Source organism: Belonocnema kinseyi, chromosome 10, assembly GCF_010883055.1.
Source record: "Belonocnema kinseyi isolate 2016_QV_RU_SX_M_011 chromosome 10, B_treatae_v1, whole genome shotgun sequence".
In the NCBI taxonomy this organism is placed as follows: domain Eukaryota; kingdom Metazoa; phylum Arthropoda; class Insecta; order Hymenoptera; family Cynipidae; genus Belonocnema; species Belonocnema kinseyi.
In genome coordinates, this window is record NC_046666.1 from 82,153,971 (window position 1) to 82,175,496 (window position 21,526).

The 21,526-nt window shown below is 29.8% G+C and overlaps 4 protein-coding genes across 5 annotated transcripts in view; 1 reads left to right on the forward strand and 3 right to left on the reverse strand.

Annotated features, from left to right (window-relative positions):
* Positions 1 to 1,510: 1,510 nt before the first annotated feature.
* Positions 1,511 to 11,915, reverse strand: LOC117181392 (caspase-1-like). 2 transcript variants are annotated; one of them, XM_033374002.1, is made up of 4 exons: positions 11,686 to 11,915; positions 7,905 to 8,164; positions 7,466 to 7,771; positions 1,511 to 2,017 (listed from the first exon to the last, which is right to left on the reverse strand). In XM_033374002.1, exons 1-4 carry the CDS (start codon positions 11,763 to 11,765, stop codon positions 1,755 to 1,757), a joined length of 909 nt encoding a protein of 302 aa, XP_033229893.1. In that variant the 5' UTR covers positions 11,766 to 11,915; the 3' UTR covers positions 1,511 to 1,754. The 2 variants fall into 2 exon arrangements, with proteins under 2 accessions (XP_033229893.1, XP_033229892.1); XM_033374001.1 differs by having other exon boundaries at positions 7,905 to 8,167; positions 11,686 to 11,914.
* Positions 11,916 to 12,288: 373 nt separating this feature from the next.
* On the forward strand, positions 12,289 to 15,681 carry LOC117181393 (ER membrane protein complex subunit 2-like). The gene is made up of 7 exons (XM_033374003.1): positions 12,289 to 12,452; positions 13,015 to 13,128; positions 13,205 to 13,355; positions 13,582 to 13,725; positions 13,842 to 13,998; positions 14,090 to 14,185; positions 15,161 to 15,681. The coding sequence occupies exons 1-7, from the start codon at positions 12,419 to 12,421 to the stop codon at positions 15,338 to 15,340; spliced, it is 876 nt and encodes a 291-aa protein (XP_033229894.1). The 5' UTR covers positions 12,289 to 12,418; the 3' UTR covers positions 15,341 to 15,681.
* LOC117181394 (ADP-ribosylation factor-like protein 13B) lies at positions 15,294 to 18,010 on the reverse strand. Its single transcript, XM_033374004.1, has 8 exons — positions 17,894 to 18,010; positions 17,654 to 17,721; positions 17,504 to 17,574; positions 17,285 to 17,418; positions 17,076 to 17,191; positions 16,399 to 16,575; positions 16,129 to 16,291; positions 15,294 to 15,902 (listed from the first exon to the last, which is right to left on the reverse strand). The coding sequence occupies exons 2-8, from the start codon at positions 17,710 to 17,712 to the stop codon at positions 15,873 to 15,875; spliced, it is 750 nt and encodes a 249-aa protein (XP_033229895.1). The 5' UTR covers positions 17,713 to 17,721; positions 17,894 to 18,010; the 3' UTR covers positions 15,294 to 15,872.
* A 1,839-nt stretch (positions 18,011 to 19,849) lies between these two features.
* Positions 19,850 to 21,526, reverse strand: part of LOC117182292 — an 8,566-nt gene continuing 6,889 nt past the window's right edge. The window contains exons 4-6 of the mRNA XM_033375422.1: positions 20,447 to 20,580; positions 20,149 to 20,338; positions 19,850 to 20,060 (exon numbers count right to left, since the gene is read on the reverse strand). Of these exons, the coding sequence (XP_033231313.1) occupies positions 19,929 to 20,060; positions 20,149 to 20,338; positions 20,447 to 20,580 (456 nt within the window). The 3' untranslated portion in view covers positions 19,850 to 19,928. The remainder of the gene's footprint in view (positions 20,061 to 20,148; positions 20,339 to 20,446; positions 20,581 to 21,526) is intronic.

Sequence of the window (21,526 nt, forward strand, 5' to 3'; positions counted from 1 at the left end):
TCAATAATAATAAGTGTGATATTTATTATTTGCTTCAACAGTATCAATCACCGATTTCCCTGATTATTTAATTTAAAGGAAAATTTAAAAAAACATAATAGTATTTTTGTACAACGAGTATTTATTTCTATTCTGTATAAAAGTACTACGTCGACCTAAAATACATACTTTTCCATAAAAAGGATCACGATTGCGCTTTGATCTAGGTCTAAAATATGCATATAAAAAAGTAATTTGGATCACAATGAATTATTGAATAATTATACTTCTATATTAAGCCCAAAAGGCTTCAATAAAGACGTTCTGCAAACTTTCTTAGCAAAATTGTAAATACGTTATCAAAAATTTTAAACGAGATCTAGTATATTCCATTCTAAAATATACAAATTTTTATGAACGAGATCGATATCTAGTGTGAACTAATTCAAAGTGTCTTCACAACAATGTTGCTCTAACTCTATCGGAGAAATTTATTATAAAAAAAAGTGAAACATGAGCAACATTGTTGTTTTGGACCTCCATAATTTTTCCTCCCTGGAAAGAATTTTCAGGACCAGAATTCGAATCTTAGCATTTTTAATATAAAATTCCTTTATACATGGAATAAACCAAATTTGAATTTAAATGAAGATTCTTTAAATTGATTATCCTTGACATTTATTTGAACTTCGTTTATAGAAATTCCCTGACTTTTGCAAGTTTTTTTTATTAATCTCTGACTTTTCTTGAACAAAATTCCGAATTTCATCAATTTCTAAATCAATTTATTTTAATTTTTTGTATAATTTTACAACAGTTTTGTTATTTGGATTTAATTTTACAGTCAACAAATCACGTTATTTTTAAATTAAGAATGCAGACCTTTCGAATTTCAATCCACAAAGCTGGACTTTTCAGTAGTACCTCTGGTATCCTTAAAACTTAATAATGACAAAAAAAATATAGGCACTGAAAACTTAAAGCACCTGCCGGCTTTTTTATGAGCAAAATATTTAAGTAGTTTACAATCTATTACGTAGAATAAATGCAAGTAAACGCCTCCGGTGTATAAAAGTCATCGAACAAAATATAAATGCAAAAATAGCGATTAAAGTACAAATGTTATAAAAAAAGTTATAGTAACATTTAGAGCATCACAATTTACGATTGTTACGTTAAATTGACATTAAAATTGCGCTATTATCTTTATCTTAAGAAAGACATGAGCTTTCAATTAGAAAACTCATCCTTCAATTAATTCTATATCGGCCGAATGTTGGCTTTCTTACGTCGAAAAACGAACATAAAAATTTCATTTCATTTTTCGGTTCAATTAAAATTAATATAAAATCGGTAAAGAGATTATCAAAAATTTGTGTATAACTACACAAGTCACATAAAACTAATGACATGCAGAGGCAGAAGTGTGAAATAATTCGGGACATTGCTAGAGTATATTTACTTTTTTGCTTAAGATCTCCAGTTTGTTAATTAATTTATCATTTATGATTATATATTTTGTCATTATTCTCCCCTGAGGAAGATGAAAGACTTTGGTAGAATTTTCTACTTTACATGCGTCAACAAATCTTCCAATTGGACTGCTACTGAAATAAAGTGTTCGGAACTTCTGACGCTTTAAATTAAAGCTTTACGATTTAAAAAAAACTGAAGATCCAAAAATCAGGTCTCTTTTAAATGCGTATGGAATTGCTTTCAAACTTCAAAAAATACTAAGTCTATTTACTATTCGATTTCGTTTCGAGAATTGAGATTTATGAAGAGGAGGCGACGCCGTTTGTTTGTTTAGGGATGAATTTTACTAAACGGGTCAACATTGAAGTGATGCAGGGAATCTGCTTTTGCTGATGCATGTGCATGTTATCGGGAGTGTTGGATTCGAAATCTAACGCCACTCGTTGGCAGACGAAAGTCAGCATAGTGAGGATGTCGTAACGATGTCCATTTTCACGGAGTTCCATGCACAAAGCCTGCATGAACCACGAGCCACGTGTGGTGTTTCTCCATGAATAGAATCCTGAGAAAAATCAAAATATTCTCATTAATAAGGAGTAACAAAATGTTGAAGAATTAAAAGGAAACTTGGACTTCATAGCTAACTGTTTCTATTTTTTATTTTATTTTTTTTTTTATTAGGCGGAATTAATTTTGGTGAATTTAATATTTAATACAGTTCAATGGACTCATCATTATTTTTAATTCAGAATGTTTGACCACTCGATTTTTTAGTTCACGCCAAATTTCAAAGATTTCACAAAGATACCAATGATTCCAGAAGACTGATTTTATTGTTACCTTGAAAAATGACAAGCTAAACATTATTACATAATTTGCTAATACATGGACCAGTAGTGACGCTACTTTGAACAATTGCTGAAATAATCCTTAAATGGTACACTTTGAGATCGAAGAATTATATAATATGTAATTATAATTAACAATTATTTTTATTATTTTTCAAGGTTGCGAAAAAGTAATTTTAGAATATATATGGCAGTTATAATATTTACTCAATTTTTGAAGTTTCGAAAAAATGCTTGATTCTGTTTATACGAGAAAAACTTTGTTGATATTAGAAATACAATACTTTGTTCGCATCACCGAGACGTGTAGAATGACCTATTGACGAACCGTCCACGACATATTATGATTTAGCAATGCCGATTTATAAATTAAAAAAATATTTTGTTCATATGAGAACAATCTTTTTAATAATGAGAATATAAAACAGGTTTCTTTTTTCGCGTCTTCGAGACGCATCGATTGCCCTATTGAAGAACCTTTTATGTCCTTCCGTAACCTAATAATACCGTTTTATTATTTTCAAACCAAATTATTTACCTTGTTTATATGAGGAAATTTTTTTGATATTGGGAATATAACAGTAATCTATTCAATGTAGTTGTTTGCATGTTCGAGCCACTTCAAATGATCTATTTCTTTAATGACGTTTTATGATCTCTTAATAGTGACTTATAAAATTTCAAGAAAATTGTTTACTTTGTTTTAACAAGAAAAACTCATTTAATTTTTGAAATTTAACGCTGCTGCAACTTAAGAAGTTGTTAGACACATTGATGACCTTTTTGATGGCCTTTGATTTTCGGGGAATAGGGTAGAAACAAATTTGAAATAAGTGTCAGTTTTTTGTTCCTGAAAATAAACCTACCTCTATGAGGATACAAATTTATTTTATGCATATGAACAATCAAAACGCTCATACAGTAGGCACAACTATATACAACCGTAGTCAATACACCTATAGTATTTCACATAGGTATTTTTATTTACCTTGAATAGAATACAATTTTTATTTAGCAGAATAAACTTTTTGTTGCTGTTATTACCCCTACAAAAAAGAGTTCGGGGAAGTTCGTTATAGTACTCTATAGCATCTCCGACTTTAGTTTTTTAACATTTTAATTTTTGTGGACTGAACCCGGGGGAACTGAACCCGATTTACCACACGAAAAAGTATCACATGCACTTAAGGTTGCATTCGCCCCTGATTCTCAGGTATGATTTGAATTAATTTTGAATTTACATATTCTTATTCAGTGCCAAGCGACATTTGAATCTATTTAGAACATTTGTATTTAAGAGCAATTTGAAAGAATTTATTATTATTGTAAGTTCATCTGAATTCACTTAAATGAAATGTAAATTCAGTCGAATTTTGAGAGGATATTTTGAATTTGCCATCAATACATTTTAACGAATGCATGGATTTCATTTTGATTTACAAGTTAAATGAAATTACGAACAATTCTGTTGAGTTGATTTTAATAACTTTCTACGAATTTAGACGATTTCACTAGAATTTAGTTGAATTATAATTCATTCAAATTCAGGATGGTGATTCGGCAGATGAATTCAAATTCCAGATCATTTCTCGGTTTTACGCGTTCGAGTTTTTCAATTTTCCCGGTCAAGTAAAAGTAACATATTCATATTTGTCGGAAGAAGCAAACATTTATTTTCAATGATGACGTTGTTTCTAAACATCTTTTGACACAACCAGAGCAAAAAATTTCAAAATACATTTTCAAATCAAATTAAGAATATTCAACTGGAATAGTAGAATTTTAAACCAAACAGATGAATTTTCAACTAAATTGTGAATATTTCTCTCAAATACTTGAATTTTTGACCAAAAAGATGAATTTTTAGACAATAAGATTAACTGGAATATTTGAATTATAAAAAAAGGGGTTTCAAATAAAGCAATGAATCATCTGAAACGCGGTCAACTTTCAACCAAAACATCCAAAATTTTACTAAAAAAGATAAATTTTCAACCAAAACTTAAGTAATTAATAAATAAAGATGTTAATTTTTCGATATACTGGTCAGTTTTTAATAATAGTATTAGAAATTTGTGTCATAATAAATGTTAAACATTCTAAGAAAAAGACCATCTAACTCCGATAGCAGTTGATTAAAGTAAATTAAAATTATGTTTTAAGTTAAGAAAATCAATGTTCAACAAAAAAAGACGAATTCTCAACTAAAAAAATATTTTTTTAACAAAAAATTGAATAATTAAATTTTTAGTAAAGAAATGAATGTTCAACCAAAAAGATTAATTTTCAACAAAAAAATAGAAATTTTCAAAAAATTCTTAAATTATTTATTAAAAAATATCAATTTTCAATTATTTAGTTAAATTGTCATCTAAAAAAAGGTAAAATTTTAAACAAAAGTAGAAAAGTTCAATTTTCCGTTAAAAATTGTATTCTTAACTAAAAAAATCGGATTTTCGGAAAAACAGTAAAATTTTCGGTAAAAAAAATTGTTTCCGTCCGAAGAAAAAACAAGTTTTCAATCAAATAGCTACTTTTTCAAACAAAAAAATATAATTTTAATTAAAATGATAAATATTTAATTAAACTACTTAAATTTTCAACCAAACAAATTTTTTGAATTATTTTCTACGAATAAAATCGATTTTTTAACAAAATACGTGAATTTTCAACGAAATAAATGAATTTTGTATTTAAAAAGACGAAATTAGATCCAAATTGTTACATTATGAACTTGAAAAGGTCAATTTTCCACCCAAAAGGGAAGGGCTAATTCGCTTAAAAAAATTAACTTTCAACCAAACCGATGAGTTTTCGACTAAAATAATGAATCTGCAAGTAGAATAGGTGACTTTTATACCTACCAATTTTCATCCACAAAAGATAAAATTTCAGTCAAAAACAGAATAGTTGAATTTTCTGTTAAAAATCTATTTCTTAACTAAAATAAAAGCGGGTTTTCAGAAAAGTTAAATTTTTAGTTGAAAAATTGATTTTCAACAAAGTAGTTACATTTTTAAAAATAGATGAATTTTAAATTAAAATGACGAAATTTCCAACAACAAAATCAATGTTTAACAAAATAGTTAGATTAAAAATCAGAAATATTTCATCTTCGAAATACTACTTGTACTTTAAAAACTACTTGAAGTACTATTTTTTATCAAATTTGGCAGAAGGAATTTTTAAGTTGTGACGAATTTTTACTGGAATCAGATTTTTTAAACTCCTTTCTTCTAAACCCCAGTTTTAATTATTAAAAAAATTCCCATTTCCTGCAAAAAATTTCATGTTCCAATTGAAATGATATTTTTTTACGGAAGTTCCTTGTCCGAAAATAAAAACGATATTATTGTCACTCAATTCCCGGTCAATTCGCTACCCTGAAATTAAATCTAAATTAGCATTGAATTCAGTCGATTTTAGTGATATATTATAGATAATCTTATAATACTAATTAATTACAATTGATCGAAATAAATGAAATTAATTATGACTAAAGTTGAATTCACTTTAAACCTCGGCGTTCCTAGTGAGTCACTTGAATTTAGTTCAACTGATCTTTACTTTCTTGGAAATCAGTTCAATTTTTCTCATTCTTAGCTTTAAATGAATTCCAATTATTTTTATTCAATGAACCCAAGAAAAAAATCGTATGGGTGGAATCCCACAAAAATTCCACGTTGTTAGAAGTGTTCTGAAAATTCAAGTTGTTGTACTTGGGTTAAATTTGAACTTAGTCGAATGCAATTAAATCCAATTGTATGAATTCACTTGAACTTAGTTAAGTTCAGATGAATTCTTGATAAATTCAGTAGAAGTTATTAGGATTAATTAAAAATAGTTCAAGAAATAAATATGCTATGAAGCCTCAATATAGATTTATAATACAACAGGATAGAGTTTGCATAGAGAGAAGCTACAAAAATGCGTTTTCTTTATGAATTCATTCTCTATTAGAGCTTTTTCCAGACAAGACTATGAAAGCACATTGTACATTTGTGATAGGTGAATAAGAAGAAATTCAGATGATGTGCAGAGGATATAAAAATGATGAGATGCAAGATAGTTAATCGTTTATCCTTGACCTCGAAGCAGAAGCTGCAAAAATTAACGTACGAGTATCCGGTATAAGTTCTCTCGTACTGATGTCACAGCTGCACTCTTCTTTTACATCAAAAGAATCGCCCATGGGTTTTTCATCGCTAGGTGTCTCTACCTGATGAGCACCTAGACACTGATTACCATCAGACATGTATTCATACAAGCTGTCCTCCGAATTTTCCTCTAGATCGAGACTTTCCATCATCTGCGTTGGAAGTTTCTTGCCACTTATTTGCATGTTTACTGGGAAAATCGCAGACAATCCATCAAGAGTCAACTAGATCATTTTCAAATTATCGTCACCGGGAAATGAATTCATAAGAAAACTGCACTTTCGCTTGTTTAAATTGCTTAAACAAACCTTTAGAAATATCCAATGTATTTTTAAAAAGGTTAGAGATAGTAAATTACCTGATCTGTCGATTTGTGGAAGTAAATAAAGTTTAAATACTTTATTTTGGAGATAATTTAACAATAAATTAATGATATTTTAAATATCACAAGGACTTTTAGTTGTTAAATCGCTTCTACCAATCAGAGAAGAAAAGCGAAGATTGATTTTAAAGACATGATTGGCTAATTTCCGAATCTCAAATAAAAAAGTCGAAACAGTTGACAGTATTTTGGTACATGTTTACCAGCCCCATGCATCGCCCCCACTTTTCTATTTTCTTACGATCCGGAGGGGATATTTACAAACAGCATCAAGTTTTTAATTATTTTTGCTTTTTCTTAAGGCAATTCAATGAAAAAGTCAGACCTTATTTTTGTGGTGCCATCTGTTGGATTAGTTAGACCAACATTTCCCCTCCGGATCGTAAGAAAACTACTGCTACATACACATGCACGGTCGAGGCAGGGGGCTGCTGTTTACAAACGTATAAATGTTAGAATGAAATAAAAAATGTATAAAACAAAATAAATTATGTATTTTAAAATTAGAATCCGTTTTGGCAATAAACTGCTATTACTTTAATGGAAGCTCACAATAGAATTTTTTAATGTTTGCCTGAAATTTTTAATTTTTATAATTAATGAATGCCTTGCTAAGAAAATACCTGGGATGGTGGAGTAAGCAATGAGGAAATCTGCGTGGTTTGGAATACGGAATGTGTTGGTTGGCATTCCGTCAGTTTCAGTACGTTCCTTGAGAGAAATTCCGCCATCGAGTTTGTCACCCTGACAAGCTTGGATAAAGAAAAGTTTCGGCTTTCCAGCAAGAGTGGGGCATTTTTCGGCAGTGAAATTTATCCAGATCGATTCAGCTTTATAAGGCGTGTCGTGAGCGTAAAGCAATCCCAATTCTCCATGAGAGAGAACTGCGACGACCAGACAATCATGGTTGGAATGATCCATTTCGGCGACTAAAATTTAAAAATATGTAATTACATATTCAGTGTCCCTTCTGGAATATTTATAAAATCCCCGACAAAAATTTTCACTAGTCAGAATTAAGTGAATGAACAACTCGATTTAAGTTATTTGTATTTTATGCACCTCTTTCCAAATTTTTAATAACATCTTTGTGAGTCAAGTTGTGCAAATCGTTTACTTCGAAACCTATGTTTCGGAGAGTGCTGGCGAAATTTTCGCAGTCGACGTTCGTTCCACATCGTGGTTTCAAGTGACTAATGGTGAAAAATTCATGGTTAAAGATTAAAGCGACTCCACGCTTGGAGTGACTCATGTTGTAATGTGTTGCATAGCGTTCTGTCGGAGCCGTACGAAGCGGCCCTGGCAAAGGAGAAACGGCATTCCTGCTGTGAAATAATACACAAATTTAGAAATACTTTAGAAACAGAGCAATGCATTTTAATTGGTATGAATCCCTAAACTTTCTAACCTTGCAATTTATCTTCAAAAAAAAGTTTTCGATTATTAAAAAGTAGCAAACAACGCGATTAGCTTCTTATTGCTAGAAAAGTTCTAAATATAAATATTTATTTTAAAAAATGTAGTTAACACATTCTTTTACTTTGAAATAACTCAACAAAGTTCGAATTATAATGAACGAAAGGTTGAAACGAAACAATAAATGCCTCTGAAGAAAATGATTATTGCTAATAATAGGCATTTTGCATTTTTATACATAATTATTATTATTATACTTTAAAGATGCATTGTGGTACAAGAAGTACCGAACTCTAAAAGTGCTCTTACATTCGTTTAGGTAAACGAAAATGATTCGTCCGGATTTCTAGTTCCAAATTACCCCCAATACTTTTTGAAGTTTGTGAAATAGTTTTATATTTCCTATCAGCTTTAACGTTTTACTATTAGTGACTTATAAAACAAATTTCACCCACTAGTCACATTTGATGACTGCAAATTTTAAAATAAAAGCTTTTAAAAAGGTGTAAAGCTCTTTCAGGTTTAACGAATCCAATCTCATAACAAATCTTTCCAAAACGTAATTATATAGTCAGAGGCTACTGATTCGGGGTACAGATTTAGTTTTCTACCGTTTCAATATATACGTTTTTCATTTTAAATTAGTCTTAATTTGCAGGTATATAAATAAACGTATGTGAAATTTCAATATAATTGTGAATGAAACAATCAAATAGAAAAAGACACCAATCAAATAGAAAAATTAAAATGGTAAAACTGTGTTATAAACGATATTAAGTCATAAGGGAGTTTTTTAATGCTAGAGACATAGAAGACGGGACTGGAGTAAATTATGAAATGGAGGAAAAGCAGAGGGGAATACAATTAATAGAAGGGTGGGGGATGATCGGGGAATCAAAATAGAATAAATGGTATAAGATGATAAAAAAGGAAGCAGTACCAAAGTATTTAGAAAAGGGGTGAGGAGAGAGAAGGTGGACCAGAATAGCAAGATTTAGAGTGGGAAACGAGCTAAGGGAGGGGATATATTCGGGAAATAAGGAGAAAAGAAAGTGCAGAATATGTGAATGGGAAGAGGAAACATGGGAGCATGTATGGGAAGGATGTAGCAGAGGAATGGTAGATAAAGGAAGCTGGCAAGAGAACGTTAGAATATAAAACTTTAAAAGTTTTTAAAAATAGCAAAATTTACTTTTTTCTTTGATGTGCTACTAAAAGTCAGTTTTTTTCCAACTATTTTCAGAAGACCCTCGGGAACAATTAAACCTGTATGTACATATTAGTGATCGAAAACAAATTTTAGAAATTAAATACATCATAGCACAGGAGTTTGATTTTAGTCCCCTTATAATTAAGGGTCCGGTTGCAATAATGCAAAGGCTCTCGAAAACGCGAAAAATGATTGTCCAAGCGCCTGGTGATATCCACATTTTAATGTAAAAAATTTAATTTGTCTATTATTGGCATGTAGAGAATAACATAGCGAAACTTTTTTCTATTTGCAGTTTTTTTCCGATTCATATTTTTAATGATAAATTTAAAAAAATGATAACTATGATTTCAAATTCAATTACTTTTTAAAAACTAAATCGTAATAGTTTAACCAAATATTATTGAAACTATTTCAAACTTGGTATAGACACACATTATACTCTAGCAATATCTGCAAAATCAAAAAAAATCAACTGCCTATTGTTTAATAATATTTGATTATAAATTCAGACCGATCGGTAACCATAATTTTTTCTTTTTGACATAAAAAAGTCTGGAAATTTTGAGAATGATTGAATGAAAATTGACGAAATTAAGTATTTTATAAGAAAGCGTTCTAATGCCAACAACGATAGATAGCTCCGTCAGAAAAGAGCGTCTTCGAGCAGCGGATTCATTATTATTAAACAACAGGCAGTTTAAATTATTTCTTCTTTTTGTAGACATCACTGAGGTATGCTGCATATGTGTACTGAATCTCAAACAGTTTCAATAATATTTGGCTGAGTTGTGATGACTTGTGTTTTAAAAAAGAATGGAATTGGGGAAAAATTGTTTTCTCACCTTTTCAATTTTATTGTTAAAAAATATTTCTCGCAAAAAAAAAACTTCACATCGAAAAAACATTCGCCTGGTCATTATCTAGAGTCTTTCTGTAAACATTTGGATATCATAAGATGCTTGGATAATAATTTTTCGAGTTTATCATTGCATCCGGATCCTTAATTCGTATAAGATTTAAAATAGATCAATCAATATCCTGAGAACGCGCAAGAACAATATAAGTTGAAAAAATTCACAAAATTTAGGAAAAAACCATGAATGTTAAATTTGGTGTAATCTACGTAATATTAGCTGAATTCAAAAAAAGTGGCATTTTGGAAAACCTGCCGCAGAGTTTATATTTTCAAGATTATTATTTCAATCTCAATTATCTCAACTTTGGAATAGTAAATATCTTTATAATTGCACATACTATTAAATAGCACTTTAATACCTCAAAATGGAATTGCCCATTTTAATTCATAAATATTGGAATTATATATATTTTAGACAATTAGGTCGCATTTCTGTTTTGAATCCAATCTGTATTCGGAGCAAAAAATTGGCTAATTTCAATACTTTTGGTGTAAAACGACTTTTTCGAATGCTCGAGTTAGAATACAAAAAAAATCAAACCATTGAAATTAACCAATTTTTTACTCTAAGTACATATTTGATTCAAAACACGAACAGGCCCGAATTACATAAAAAGTATGTAATTCTAGTATTTATGAACTAAAATGAGGTCTCTCCAAGATAAAGTCAAATTAAATATCCATCTAAATTTCTAAAAAATTGGCTATATTTATTAAGACTGATTATTTCGTAAAAAAAACAATGGAAAGTTTAAATGTACCTTAAAAGAAACCCGGGTAAAAAATTAATAAATTAATAGAAAGAATCGCAAGACAAAAACACGCGATAAGTGAGCTGAAACATAGGATCTGCAATGTGCAGTGAGACCATCCTAATTCATTTTTTAAGAGCTAATGATAATATAAAATTATATATACAATCTAGAAACCTAGATTTTAGACAGCAAGGTTCATAAATCTCCCAAAAGTCCTTGACAATTACCACTGCATTTCCCTCAGTGCAATGGAAATATCAGAAATTTTGATGCTTTCCATTGTCATCACAACTCCGAATAAGAATCGATAATCGTAAATCGAGTAGTAAACAAAACCACTTGCTCCAAAAGTCGTTTCGAAGCAACTTTACAAAAAAATAACAAATAAAAATACAAAAAATTCATTGAAAAGATGAAGAAAATCCTACAAGAATCTAGTCCTTGAAGCAAGTTCTTACAGGTTGACGCAGGACTTTCTACACAACACGAGGCAATATGGTCGTAAATATATTTCAGGCATTTCTTGGCATCTTTTAACCTCACCTTCCGTAACCAAATGCGTCACCGATGTCCTTGTCGTTCACTGGGAGGCTATCGCTTTCCTCGTATGAAACTGCAGCCATTTTTAATCACTTTTCGCAATGAATTTAATTATTTTCTAAACAGACTTTTGCTTTTTGCGTATATTTTTATCGATAGAAAATCACACAACAGTTTTCTCGCGTCTTCGACAACTATAAAACCTCTGGTATAGAGGGGAGCAGAGGAAGAGTAAACAAGATGTTAGAATTGCGCATGCGTACTTTAAAAATCACAGCTGGCGATCGATCACGTGATGTGTCATTGTAAGAATGTAAGGTATCCCTGTTTATATTTTACTAGGTCAATGTACTGAAATTTATATTATAATATTTTGATGAGCACATTTTTTTGAAACTTTTGAGTGTTTTAAAATGCGAATGTTTATAATTTTAATGACGCTCCATATTCTTAAGTTTTATTATCTGGGAGAGTTAAAAAAAGAAGAAAAATGAGGAAGCTTCCAAATCTGGAACTTTTACAATAATCAAATTTTCCCGCTGGTAAGTTAAAGATGGAGGCATCCATACACACATACCAAAATTACGCTATACAGTTATAAAACCATTTTTCCATAGTTGTGCTGTTGCTCCGATTTTGACGTCTGTAGCAGACAGAAACAGACTGCATCATAATTGTTTTTCGAAATTCGTTTTGTATTTTGTGTTAAAAGAATAGTTAATTGAAACTTGGAAATATGACTTCAGAGTACGATGAATTTGCCTGGACAGGTGAGTTTTATGCAATTTTTTCTTATTTAATTGAAACTTTGGATTTTATTATTTTGTCAGAATGATTTTGGAGCAATGGGTGGGATAAGGAATCAGCGAATTATTATGTTAAGCCACGACGATAATGTATCGATAATTAACATATATATATTTTTTTAATTATCCGAAAATAATTGTTTTATGGATTTTTTACATTACTTTATTTCTATGAAGGTGAGGTTTTTGTACTGTGTATTCAGTTGAAGGTTGTCTATTTCCTATTATCGTGTTAACTATGAAATAAAATGCACTCATCGTGCATTGAAGTGCACAATGATAGACATTATTCCAGAAGAAAATTTTCCTGGGCTCTTCTGGAACATTTTTATCAAAACTTTGCTCTTTAGATCTTAATTTCATTTGAATTTGAAGCAGAATTTCCTTTTTAATTGTTTAACTTTTTCCGAATGAGTTAACTACCTATGCTGTTTTAAATTGACCCGTGTTTATAACTGAAGAATTAATTTAATTTATAATTAAGCTTGTATTGGAATAATTTAAGTGGACAATTTAATTTTTATAGATGTTAGAGAATTATTCAGAGTTTGGAGAGAAAATAATGAACGGAAAAGTAAGGATGTAGTCGACTTATGGGAATCGACCCTGAAGTCGAAAGTGGATAATCTTGGAAATGAAAGTAAGTTAACTTTATACTAAAAAATATGTGAAAAATAAATTACTTTACACACAGATATTGGCACATTTTTTTTTAGAATATTTAGTTTTGGAACAAGTATGTATCGCAGCTTTAGACTGCTATCGTCTTTCTCTAGCCGAACAATGTTTAAAAGTTCTTATGACCGAGTTCCCGGGAAGTCTAAGAGTCCACAAATATCACGCAATGCATTTGGAAGCCTTGGAAATGTAATTATAAAATAATTTTTAAATATTTGCTTGAGAATGTTGATGTCAGTTGTTGGTTTCAGGGCCCAATAAAATTGACCCCCCCCCCCCATCTTGAGCCGAATCGTTTGAAGAAACTTAATTGTTTTCCATTTTATTGGCTTCTAAAGCTAACAACTCACATCAGCATTCTATAAAAAATTAAATGGAAACAAACAGTTTTAATGATTGTTAAATTTTCTCTTAGGTATGATGAGGCAGTAGAAGTATTAGATTCCATAATCAAAAGAGACGAAACTAACGCAGCTCCTAGAAAAAGACGAATTGCTATTTTTAAGGCAAGGGGACAAATCACAGAAGCTATCAAAGAACTTACGGAATATTTAAAAAAGTAAGGGCTTGATAAAAATATTTATCATCTTCTGTCTGAAATAATTAATTTACAGCTTAACTATTTATATTCTGAAATTGTATTATCAGTCTGATCATTTGAAAACCTTTTTTCAGGTTCATGAGTGATCAAGAAGCTTGGCACGAATTGTGTGATTTGTACCTTCAAGAACAAGATTATTCCAAAGCAGCATTTTGTATGGAGGAACTTATACTTCACAATCCACATAGTCATTTAATTTACCAAAGATATGCGGAAATTAAATATTCACAGGTCTGTGATACTGAAATAATGAAATATCAATAATTAGTCTGATTTTAATTTTATTGTTTCAATTGAATTTGCATTCGCACTTATTTAACAGGGTGGATATGAAAATATGGAGCTAGCTAAGTCATATTTCTGCCAGGCAATAAAACTGAATCCAAACAACATTAGAGCGCTTTATGGCTTATTATTGGTATGTATTACTGCATGCATGGATATGTATGTATTGCATATAAAATTAAACACTTTCAAATCGAGCTCATTCAAACATTTATGGTCTTTACTGGAGATTCGATGGTTGTTTTGTTGTCCTAGATTTATTTTTAAAAATGTATTGCGGACTCGAATTCAAAATAAAATGTTTAAAATTTGAAGGACACTATTGGAAATTATTCGATTTTATTAATTAAAAATTGTCTAATCCATAAACTTTCATTGTGTAATTTTATTTTTCGATTTTTAAGGTTGTACACTTAAACTAATTCAACTCTCAAGTATTTTAATTGAAAAATGTACATCTTTAAAAGATTTGAAATTGGATTTGACATCTTTCAAACTTTAAATAAAAAAAACTGTTCAATATAGGAAGGGTGGAAAGGCAAAAGAAGGTAGCTGACAAAATGGCAATCGTACAGGAGAGAAAAAAAATGGTATAAAATCGAAATCTTAATTTTTAAAAATCTGCTTCAGAACTGAGGTATTGCTTAATCAATACCAAAAAAGTTTGATTGAAAAGAAGCTTCCAGTTATGATAAAATATTGTCCGAATTTGATCATGTCGGGTTGACACTTTTTTTTACTTGTAATTAAATACAAGGGAGAAAGTTTGATTAAGAAAATTAGTCATTTACGAGAGGATTAAATAATAATAAAATTTACATTTTTTGTTGTTAAACCATGAAGCTATTGTAATATATCTGCCTTTCGGAAATATTACAAAAAATATTTTGGCCTCACTAGTTTTTATTTTTAACTGATATGGAAATGTAACTTTGAGGTATTATTACCATAAGAACTACGATTTCTAACCAATACTTTTAACGCGATGTGTATTTGAATTTTTCAGAATTTTTCCATTTTCAAAAAATTGTTAGTTATCTCGTTTGTCTTTCCACCCTTCATATTTTGTAAATGTTTTTAAAACCCACACAAAATGTCTAAATTGCAGGTAACGAATCACCTCGCATCTTCGCTGAAAAGTACAGCGCCAAAGAAGAAAGAAGCCATAAAACTGAGCGAGTGGGTTGCTAAACGTTTGGACAGTTTGTACAAATCGAAAGGACCTCAAGAAAAGGAAGATATTAAAGTAGTAGAAGATTTACTATCTCAATTACAAATCGAAGCTTAGCCAATAAAATTTCTAGTTTAGATAATCTTCACATGTACACGGGTAGAGGCACTAATTTTATTCCCTAGAGGTAGAGACCTCTTTTCTATCCGCATTTTATAACTGTACAGAAGTAGTGAAGATAGGAAATGAATAAATATAATCAGAATAGGTTTCAATACTTAGGTATATAATTGTTAGGTAAAAGAAGAGTGACTGTTTCTTTGTTATAAATATTGTACGTATCGCTATTGCACTTCAGAGGGACGATTACTGAGAAAATAAAATATTTAAGGAAATGTTATTGCGAAGCGAGTCTTCGTCAATTAACTCTCTCTTTGTCATTTAAATATACTTCGTTGATAAAATGTTTCAGTTGATTTTTTTGTCTATTATAGTTTGAAAATTGTGTTTCCTAAAATTTAAAATCGCACCCTGAGATTTCGTGTACTTTTCTATTTTTAGAGGCACTTCGTGGCTTGACGTATTGTAAATTCTCGAAGGAGATTCAGTCTGTTGAGATTTTTGGCGACTCAGACTGCATTTCGGCAAATTATTGAACTGCTGGCGCCACGGAGTTATTCTGAAAGATATTTAAGGTTAATATTTATTTGCTTTTTGCGATTGTGTGTTTTAATAAGTTTCTAATAGCGTATTCGGTTATCTTGCACTGGTGCACTCCGATCTGCACCTACGCAGGTCAGAGTGAGAAGTAAGAAGTAAGAAGAAGTAAGACGGAGCGATCGGAGTGCTCTTACTGACGTACTCTACACCAGTGCAGGATAAACGAATGCGCTATAAATAGTTACTCTTTCTTTGAGAAATTCTCTTATGGGCTTAAACGGATTTGCCGAGCCTGCTTTTGATAATACGGAAGACCTTGCAGATAATTTCCGATACCTTGGAATTTCGGATTTCTTTATTCGATTATTTAGATTGTTATAATCTTTCAATATTGTTTCCAGTAACCACCTGTCATAAATTTGAGACAATGGAAATAAGATAGTTTTTTATTTATGAGAGAGGTAGAAATTGATAGTCGAATAATAAAGAGAATGAGATTTAATTTGATTACTTGCCTATACCCTTCAGAGATTCCAGGGTTTTCTTCTTTCCCTTTTAGGTCCGTGTAAATGCTAGAACAAATTTCTACTCTCGTTGGACATCGCATTGAATTCGCCAACTCTTCTACGTCTAACTTATCTACTATATCCAGTTCGTCCATCGCGCCTCTTAAATCTTGTTTATTTGCTAATCTGGAAACAAAAAATTAATTTGAACACTTTGTGACTAAAGGATTTTCTTAATAGTGTGTGCACCGGCAAATCAGGGGAAATGGCATTGTATAGTTAATATTGAAACTTTAAAAATTTGACCATTTAATATAGTTCAACAATTTTAAACTAATATTTCAAAACGAATAATTTCAAAGTCAAATATTCAAAACGAAAAAGTTTTTTATTGAAAGTCTTGATAGTTAAGTAACTTTCATTGTCTTCTTTTGAATCTGTTCAATTTTGAAGACCTACATTTTTGAATAAGTATCAAGATTTAAATTTGTCGAATAATTATCGCCCGAAATGTTAAATTGTTTAATTATGAATGTTTTACTTTTAAATAAATTAGGTTTGAAATGGTAAACTTTAATTATCTTGCGCTTGAGGACATTGAAACAAATTATTAAATTTGGATAGCTGTTGCCTTAGATTCCTACAATTTCAATAATTGGCAAATACTGCATTATTTTTTTTCTTACAGTAATAATGGTTTTCCAGAAACGTGTTCGTGAGTAATAAGTTCACTGAACACCTCTCTATTTTCTGAAAGTCGTGATAAGTCACTTGCATCCACGACATAAATTACCCCATGAACCTGAAAAATAAATTGTTTGAAATTTAAACACATTTAATTACTTTTTCGAGTATTTAAAAATGTTAATTGATTTACATAAATTCTTTTTCTTACATCACTGTAATATTTTTTCCAAATCGATCGGATTTGTGGACCTCCTCCAAGATCGTATACTTTTATTTTACAAGATTTGTATTTCAGAGACACTGTACGGAATCCAATTGTTGGGAAAACAATATGACTTGGATCTAAAATACAGAACAAAGAAAGTTTCTTAAACATAAAAAAAGAATAAAAATTTAAAGAAATCAAATTCTTTCAAAAATCACTTACCACCACTAATTCTATTTAAAACCATAGTTTTTCCGGAATTATCAAGTCCTGTTATTAGTAAAACAATTGTCCTAAAATACAAATAGAAAATATATACCCGGAAGAGAAAATAGGAATGCAATTTCAATAATTAAAAAAAGGTAAACAAACTTTTCGGAACATCTTCTGCGACTTAATTCCTCGATCGTCATTCGCACACAGTTACCCATTTCTACATCCTAAGATTTTTAAAAACCTTTTTAACGTTTTTTATTTTAATATACGATTAATATTTTACTAAAACTTCCGCACATTTTTTACTATAACGTTATTCTTCAAGTGAGAATAATTACTGCCGAGAGAATTAAAAAAAAATACAGAAAAAGGAACGTTTCTAAATTGTTCAAATACCTTTTAGTATCGATTTGTGATTTTTTTCTTGTGATCAAGTCAAAGTGAGGGACTTCAGTTTTAGTAATTCGGTGTAAATTAATGTTAATTGATCGCGCCGATTGACTGCACGTGTAAAAGGCATTTTCCTACGTGTCAATACAAGTCCCTCGAAACAGACCAAGCGTTGTCATAGAAACATTCGACCATTACAATATCACAGACGTCACGCGGGAAAATAACATTTTTTTTAAGGAAAAAAAATTAGAAAACGGTAGACACTAAAGATTTTTAAACAATTTTCGCCCATTATTGACAGTTTCAAATTTGAGCATTTAAGTCATCAAAACTGAACAATTTTCCATTAGTATTATTCAAAATTCAATTTCACATTACAATCTTTTTTGGTTAAATAAATTAAGTTGCAAGTACGGAATTTTCCTTAAACAAATATAGAATTTCTATAACGTTAGTACTGGACGAACGGATGGAAAATTTGGTAATGGTCAACCGTTCATTAAAATTAAAACATTACAATTTCAAATATTTAAAATTATTCGTTCTGAAAATGTATTAAAAATCTCAGCACAAATAGCCGGATTTTGCGTAAAAATATATGTGAAAAGAGAAATATTCACCTGAATTTCGAAATAGAATTGCAGAATCTTAGAAATTCAAACTTGAATTGTTGAGCTTTCAACGAACTTATGTTTAAATGATCTATTTTAAAAAACTTGATTCTAAAAATATTCAATTTTAAAAGCTTTTACTTTTATATCATTATTATTGACACTTCAAATTAGTGTGTAATCCAACAAAAATTTATTTACAACTTTGTACCAAGGTAAATACCGTATATGAACTAAATTAAACTGGATATCGTATAATTTTGAACGACATACATTTTAATTAAGCGAGACATTTTTCTACTTTGAAAAATAAGTTTTTTTAAATCAATGCTTTTAATTTAAAGTTCTTATTTTTTAAACTTAATTTTTTTATTAAAACCTATTATCGCTTCAAATTAGAGATAAAATGGAAATTTCTTTAATGATTTAAAAAACAACTAATGAATTCATGAGCTTTCAATATAAAAATTTTCAATTTTGAACGTTCTCAATTTGAAATCATTCAAGTGTCAAGTCTTTCAAGTGGACATTGTACAACTTTGAACGACTTAAATTTTAGAACCAACCGTTTTTAAAGTTTCAATTAAAAGTGTTAATTTCAATCCATTTTTCAAAGTTTCAATCTAGTTCGCAATTTACAATCAATCAAATATTGAAGGATTTTTATTTATTTTTTTAATATTCAACTATGATGGCTTTGAATATAAAATAAAATTTTTAGACGGTAGACAATAAAAATGATTTAATTTCAAAAACTATCTTTGTAACATTATCCAATTCATGAACATTCAATATAAAATATTATACAATTTTTAACGTTTTGAGCTAAAATTTATTTGACTTATAAAGCAATTAAATTGAAAACTGTACAACTTTGAAAGATATAAATTTGGAAAAAATAGGACATTGTTAAATTTTTCAATCTAGAACTATCAAATTCACAGTTATTTATATATTCAAACATTTTAGTTGAAAAATGTACAACTTTGACAAGATTTTAATTTTGAAAAATACAACATTGAAAGTTTAAACTTAAATTTATTCCACTTCAAGAATTGTTTCTATTGTTTCTGTTTCAATTATCTTATTTATGTTTGAAACCTTTGAAACTGTCCAATTTTGAATACCTATTTCAATTTGAAATTATTAAAATGGACATTTTTCATTTTAAGAAAGTTTGAATACAAAATTATTCAACTTTCAACCCTTTATATTTAAAATTGTAAATATATTACTACAATCTTAGTATGAAAAATCATTTGCAAACAATTGAACCGCCGCATCGTAGAACGAGATATAAAATATTTCTTGAGGAGTGGGGAGGCGTTTCAATTAATAAAACGATCCCTTCTTTTATATAAACATATTTTAATTATAAAATAAAAACAAGCTTAACCTAATTCATGTATACAATAAGGAACAGGAACCTAATCACTTTTCGAGGCCGTATTCGATGAAGAATCTGTTTGAGCCAGAGTCTTTTTCAGAAATTTGTCATGAAGGCAATCAACGCATTGCTTATTTTTCAAATGAGCCACCATGAGTTTCATTTTACAAACCTAAAAAACAAATAGTATTTCAAATAAATGAATATTCTTAAAAGTAATTCGGATTTAAAGATAGTTAAAATTATAGTTGGAAACGAACCTTTCCCTCTAGACGCTCGTTTATTCGTTTCAAGTTTGCGATAAGATTTTTTAGATTTTTGGAAGGTTTCTTTCGTTGGCGTCGCTGGATTTCTTCGTTCTCATTCCTTTGCTCATTCTTTCTTATTGTGGCACAAGCTTTACATCGTGAATTCATTCTTCCTGCGAGAACTGAACATAAATCGGAGTGACTGCAAGAAATCAAAATCTTATTAGCCAAAAACTTAGAAATTATGAATTCACATTTTGAGAATGGAACAGTATATAATTACAAATAATTGTAAATATTGAGTACATACTTATTGTTGCTAAATCCAATTCCTATGCACCATTTGTCATTTTCTAATTTGCGAAGGCCGTTCATAACGTTTATGTAGCATGCTAATTTGAGAGGATAAGGAATATAATTCGTCGCTAGATGTCCAACGGAAATCTGCAGAAGAATGAGTATTTTTTATTAATAATTATTAACCAAGCTGGATATTTAAAATACGGCATGAGATTCCCTGAGATTATCCGATTTTTAAACATTCTCTCCATTTATTTAATTTTTCAAATTCAAACTTGAAGTAGGGTCGATAAAGGTAAGTTTGATAACGGGGTTAGTATGATAAGGAGAACATTTTGAATGAAAAACAAATTAGGTGGCGATTTTTTTTTTTGGTTATAATATTAAGATTATCTTTCTAATTATTTGCAGACAAAAGTTAGCTGGCATTAGTCGTTGCTTAGATTGAGATGCTTTCAGAAAGCTAAAATTCCTATTTCTGTCATCTGGAATTTGGATTTGAATTACTCCTGAATTCAGCACTTTTTGTGGTATTTTTTAAAGGAATGAAGGAAGATATTATAGGCTCCTTGAATATAAGATAACAACAGATTCGAAACAAAGCGCTCAACCATTTGAAAATGGTACCATTTGTATTAAATTAAATACTAATTCAGAGAGTTTTTAATGCTTCTATTAAAAATCGTACAACTTGAAACGCCTTTAATTTGAAATTGCATAAATCTTGAAATTTCAATCTTAGTCTATTCTATTTTGAATTCAGTAAATTGATAATAGTTCAAGTGTTAAAATACTTTAGTTTTTAAATTGCATAATTTTGGGTGATTTAAATTTAAACAAAAAATTGAGAATTTGCGAATCATCTAAACATATAATTTAATTACTCTATTTAAAGTTAAATGATGCTCCTCTCGATTGGGGGGAAAAATTATTTTTTAACAATTCAATTAGGTTTGCCATCTAGACTCTAGAAATGCGTGTTTGAAAGTACAGTCTGTCAAGTTAAAGCGTGGGTGGCTTTACTCGCAGTCGGTAAGGTGTATCGACATGATTTTGGTGTCAAAATATTAAGAAGAGCTCCATCTTTCAT

Bases quoted from the DNA above. Each gene is read 5' to 3' on its own strand.
- LOC117181392 (XM_033374001.1), bottom strand. From the start codon at position 11,765: ATGGCTGCAGTTTCATACGAGGAAAGCGATAGCCTCCCAGTGAACGAC. The intron at 8,168-11,685 runs GTGAGGTTAAAA...ATTATTTCACAG, and splicing joins GACGCATTTGGTTACGGAAG to CAGGAATGCCGTTTCTCCTT. The intron at 7,772-7,904 runs GTGCATAAAATA...TTTAAATTTTAG, and splicing joins TATTAAAAATTTGGAAAGAG to TCGCCGAAATGGATCATTCC.
- LOC117181393 (XM_033374003.1), top strand. From the start codon at position 12,419: ATGACTTCAGAGTACGATGAATTTGCCTGGACAG. The intron at 12,453-13,014 runs GTGAGTTTTATG...TAATTTTTATAG, and splicing joins CGATGAATTTGCCTGGACAG to ATGTTAGAGAATTATTCAGA. The intron at 13,129-13,204 runs GTAAGTTAACTT...ATTTTTTTTTAG, and splicing joins GGATAATCTTGGAAATGAAA to AATATTTAGTTTTGGAACAA.
- LOC117181394 (XM_033374004.1), bottom strand. From the start codon at position 17,712: ATGGGTAACTGTGTGCGAATGACGATCGAGGAATTAAGTCGCAGAAGA. The intron at 17,419-17,503 runs GTAAGTGATTTT...TCTGTATTTTAG, and splicing joins TTTAAATAGAATTAGTGGTG to ATCCAAGTCATATTGTTTTC. The intron at 16,292-16,398 runs GCAAGTAATCAA...AATTTATGACAG, and splicing joins GGAATCTCTGAAGGGTATAG to GTGGTTACTGGAAACAATAT.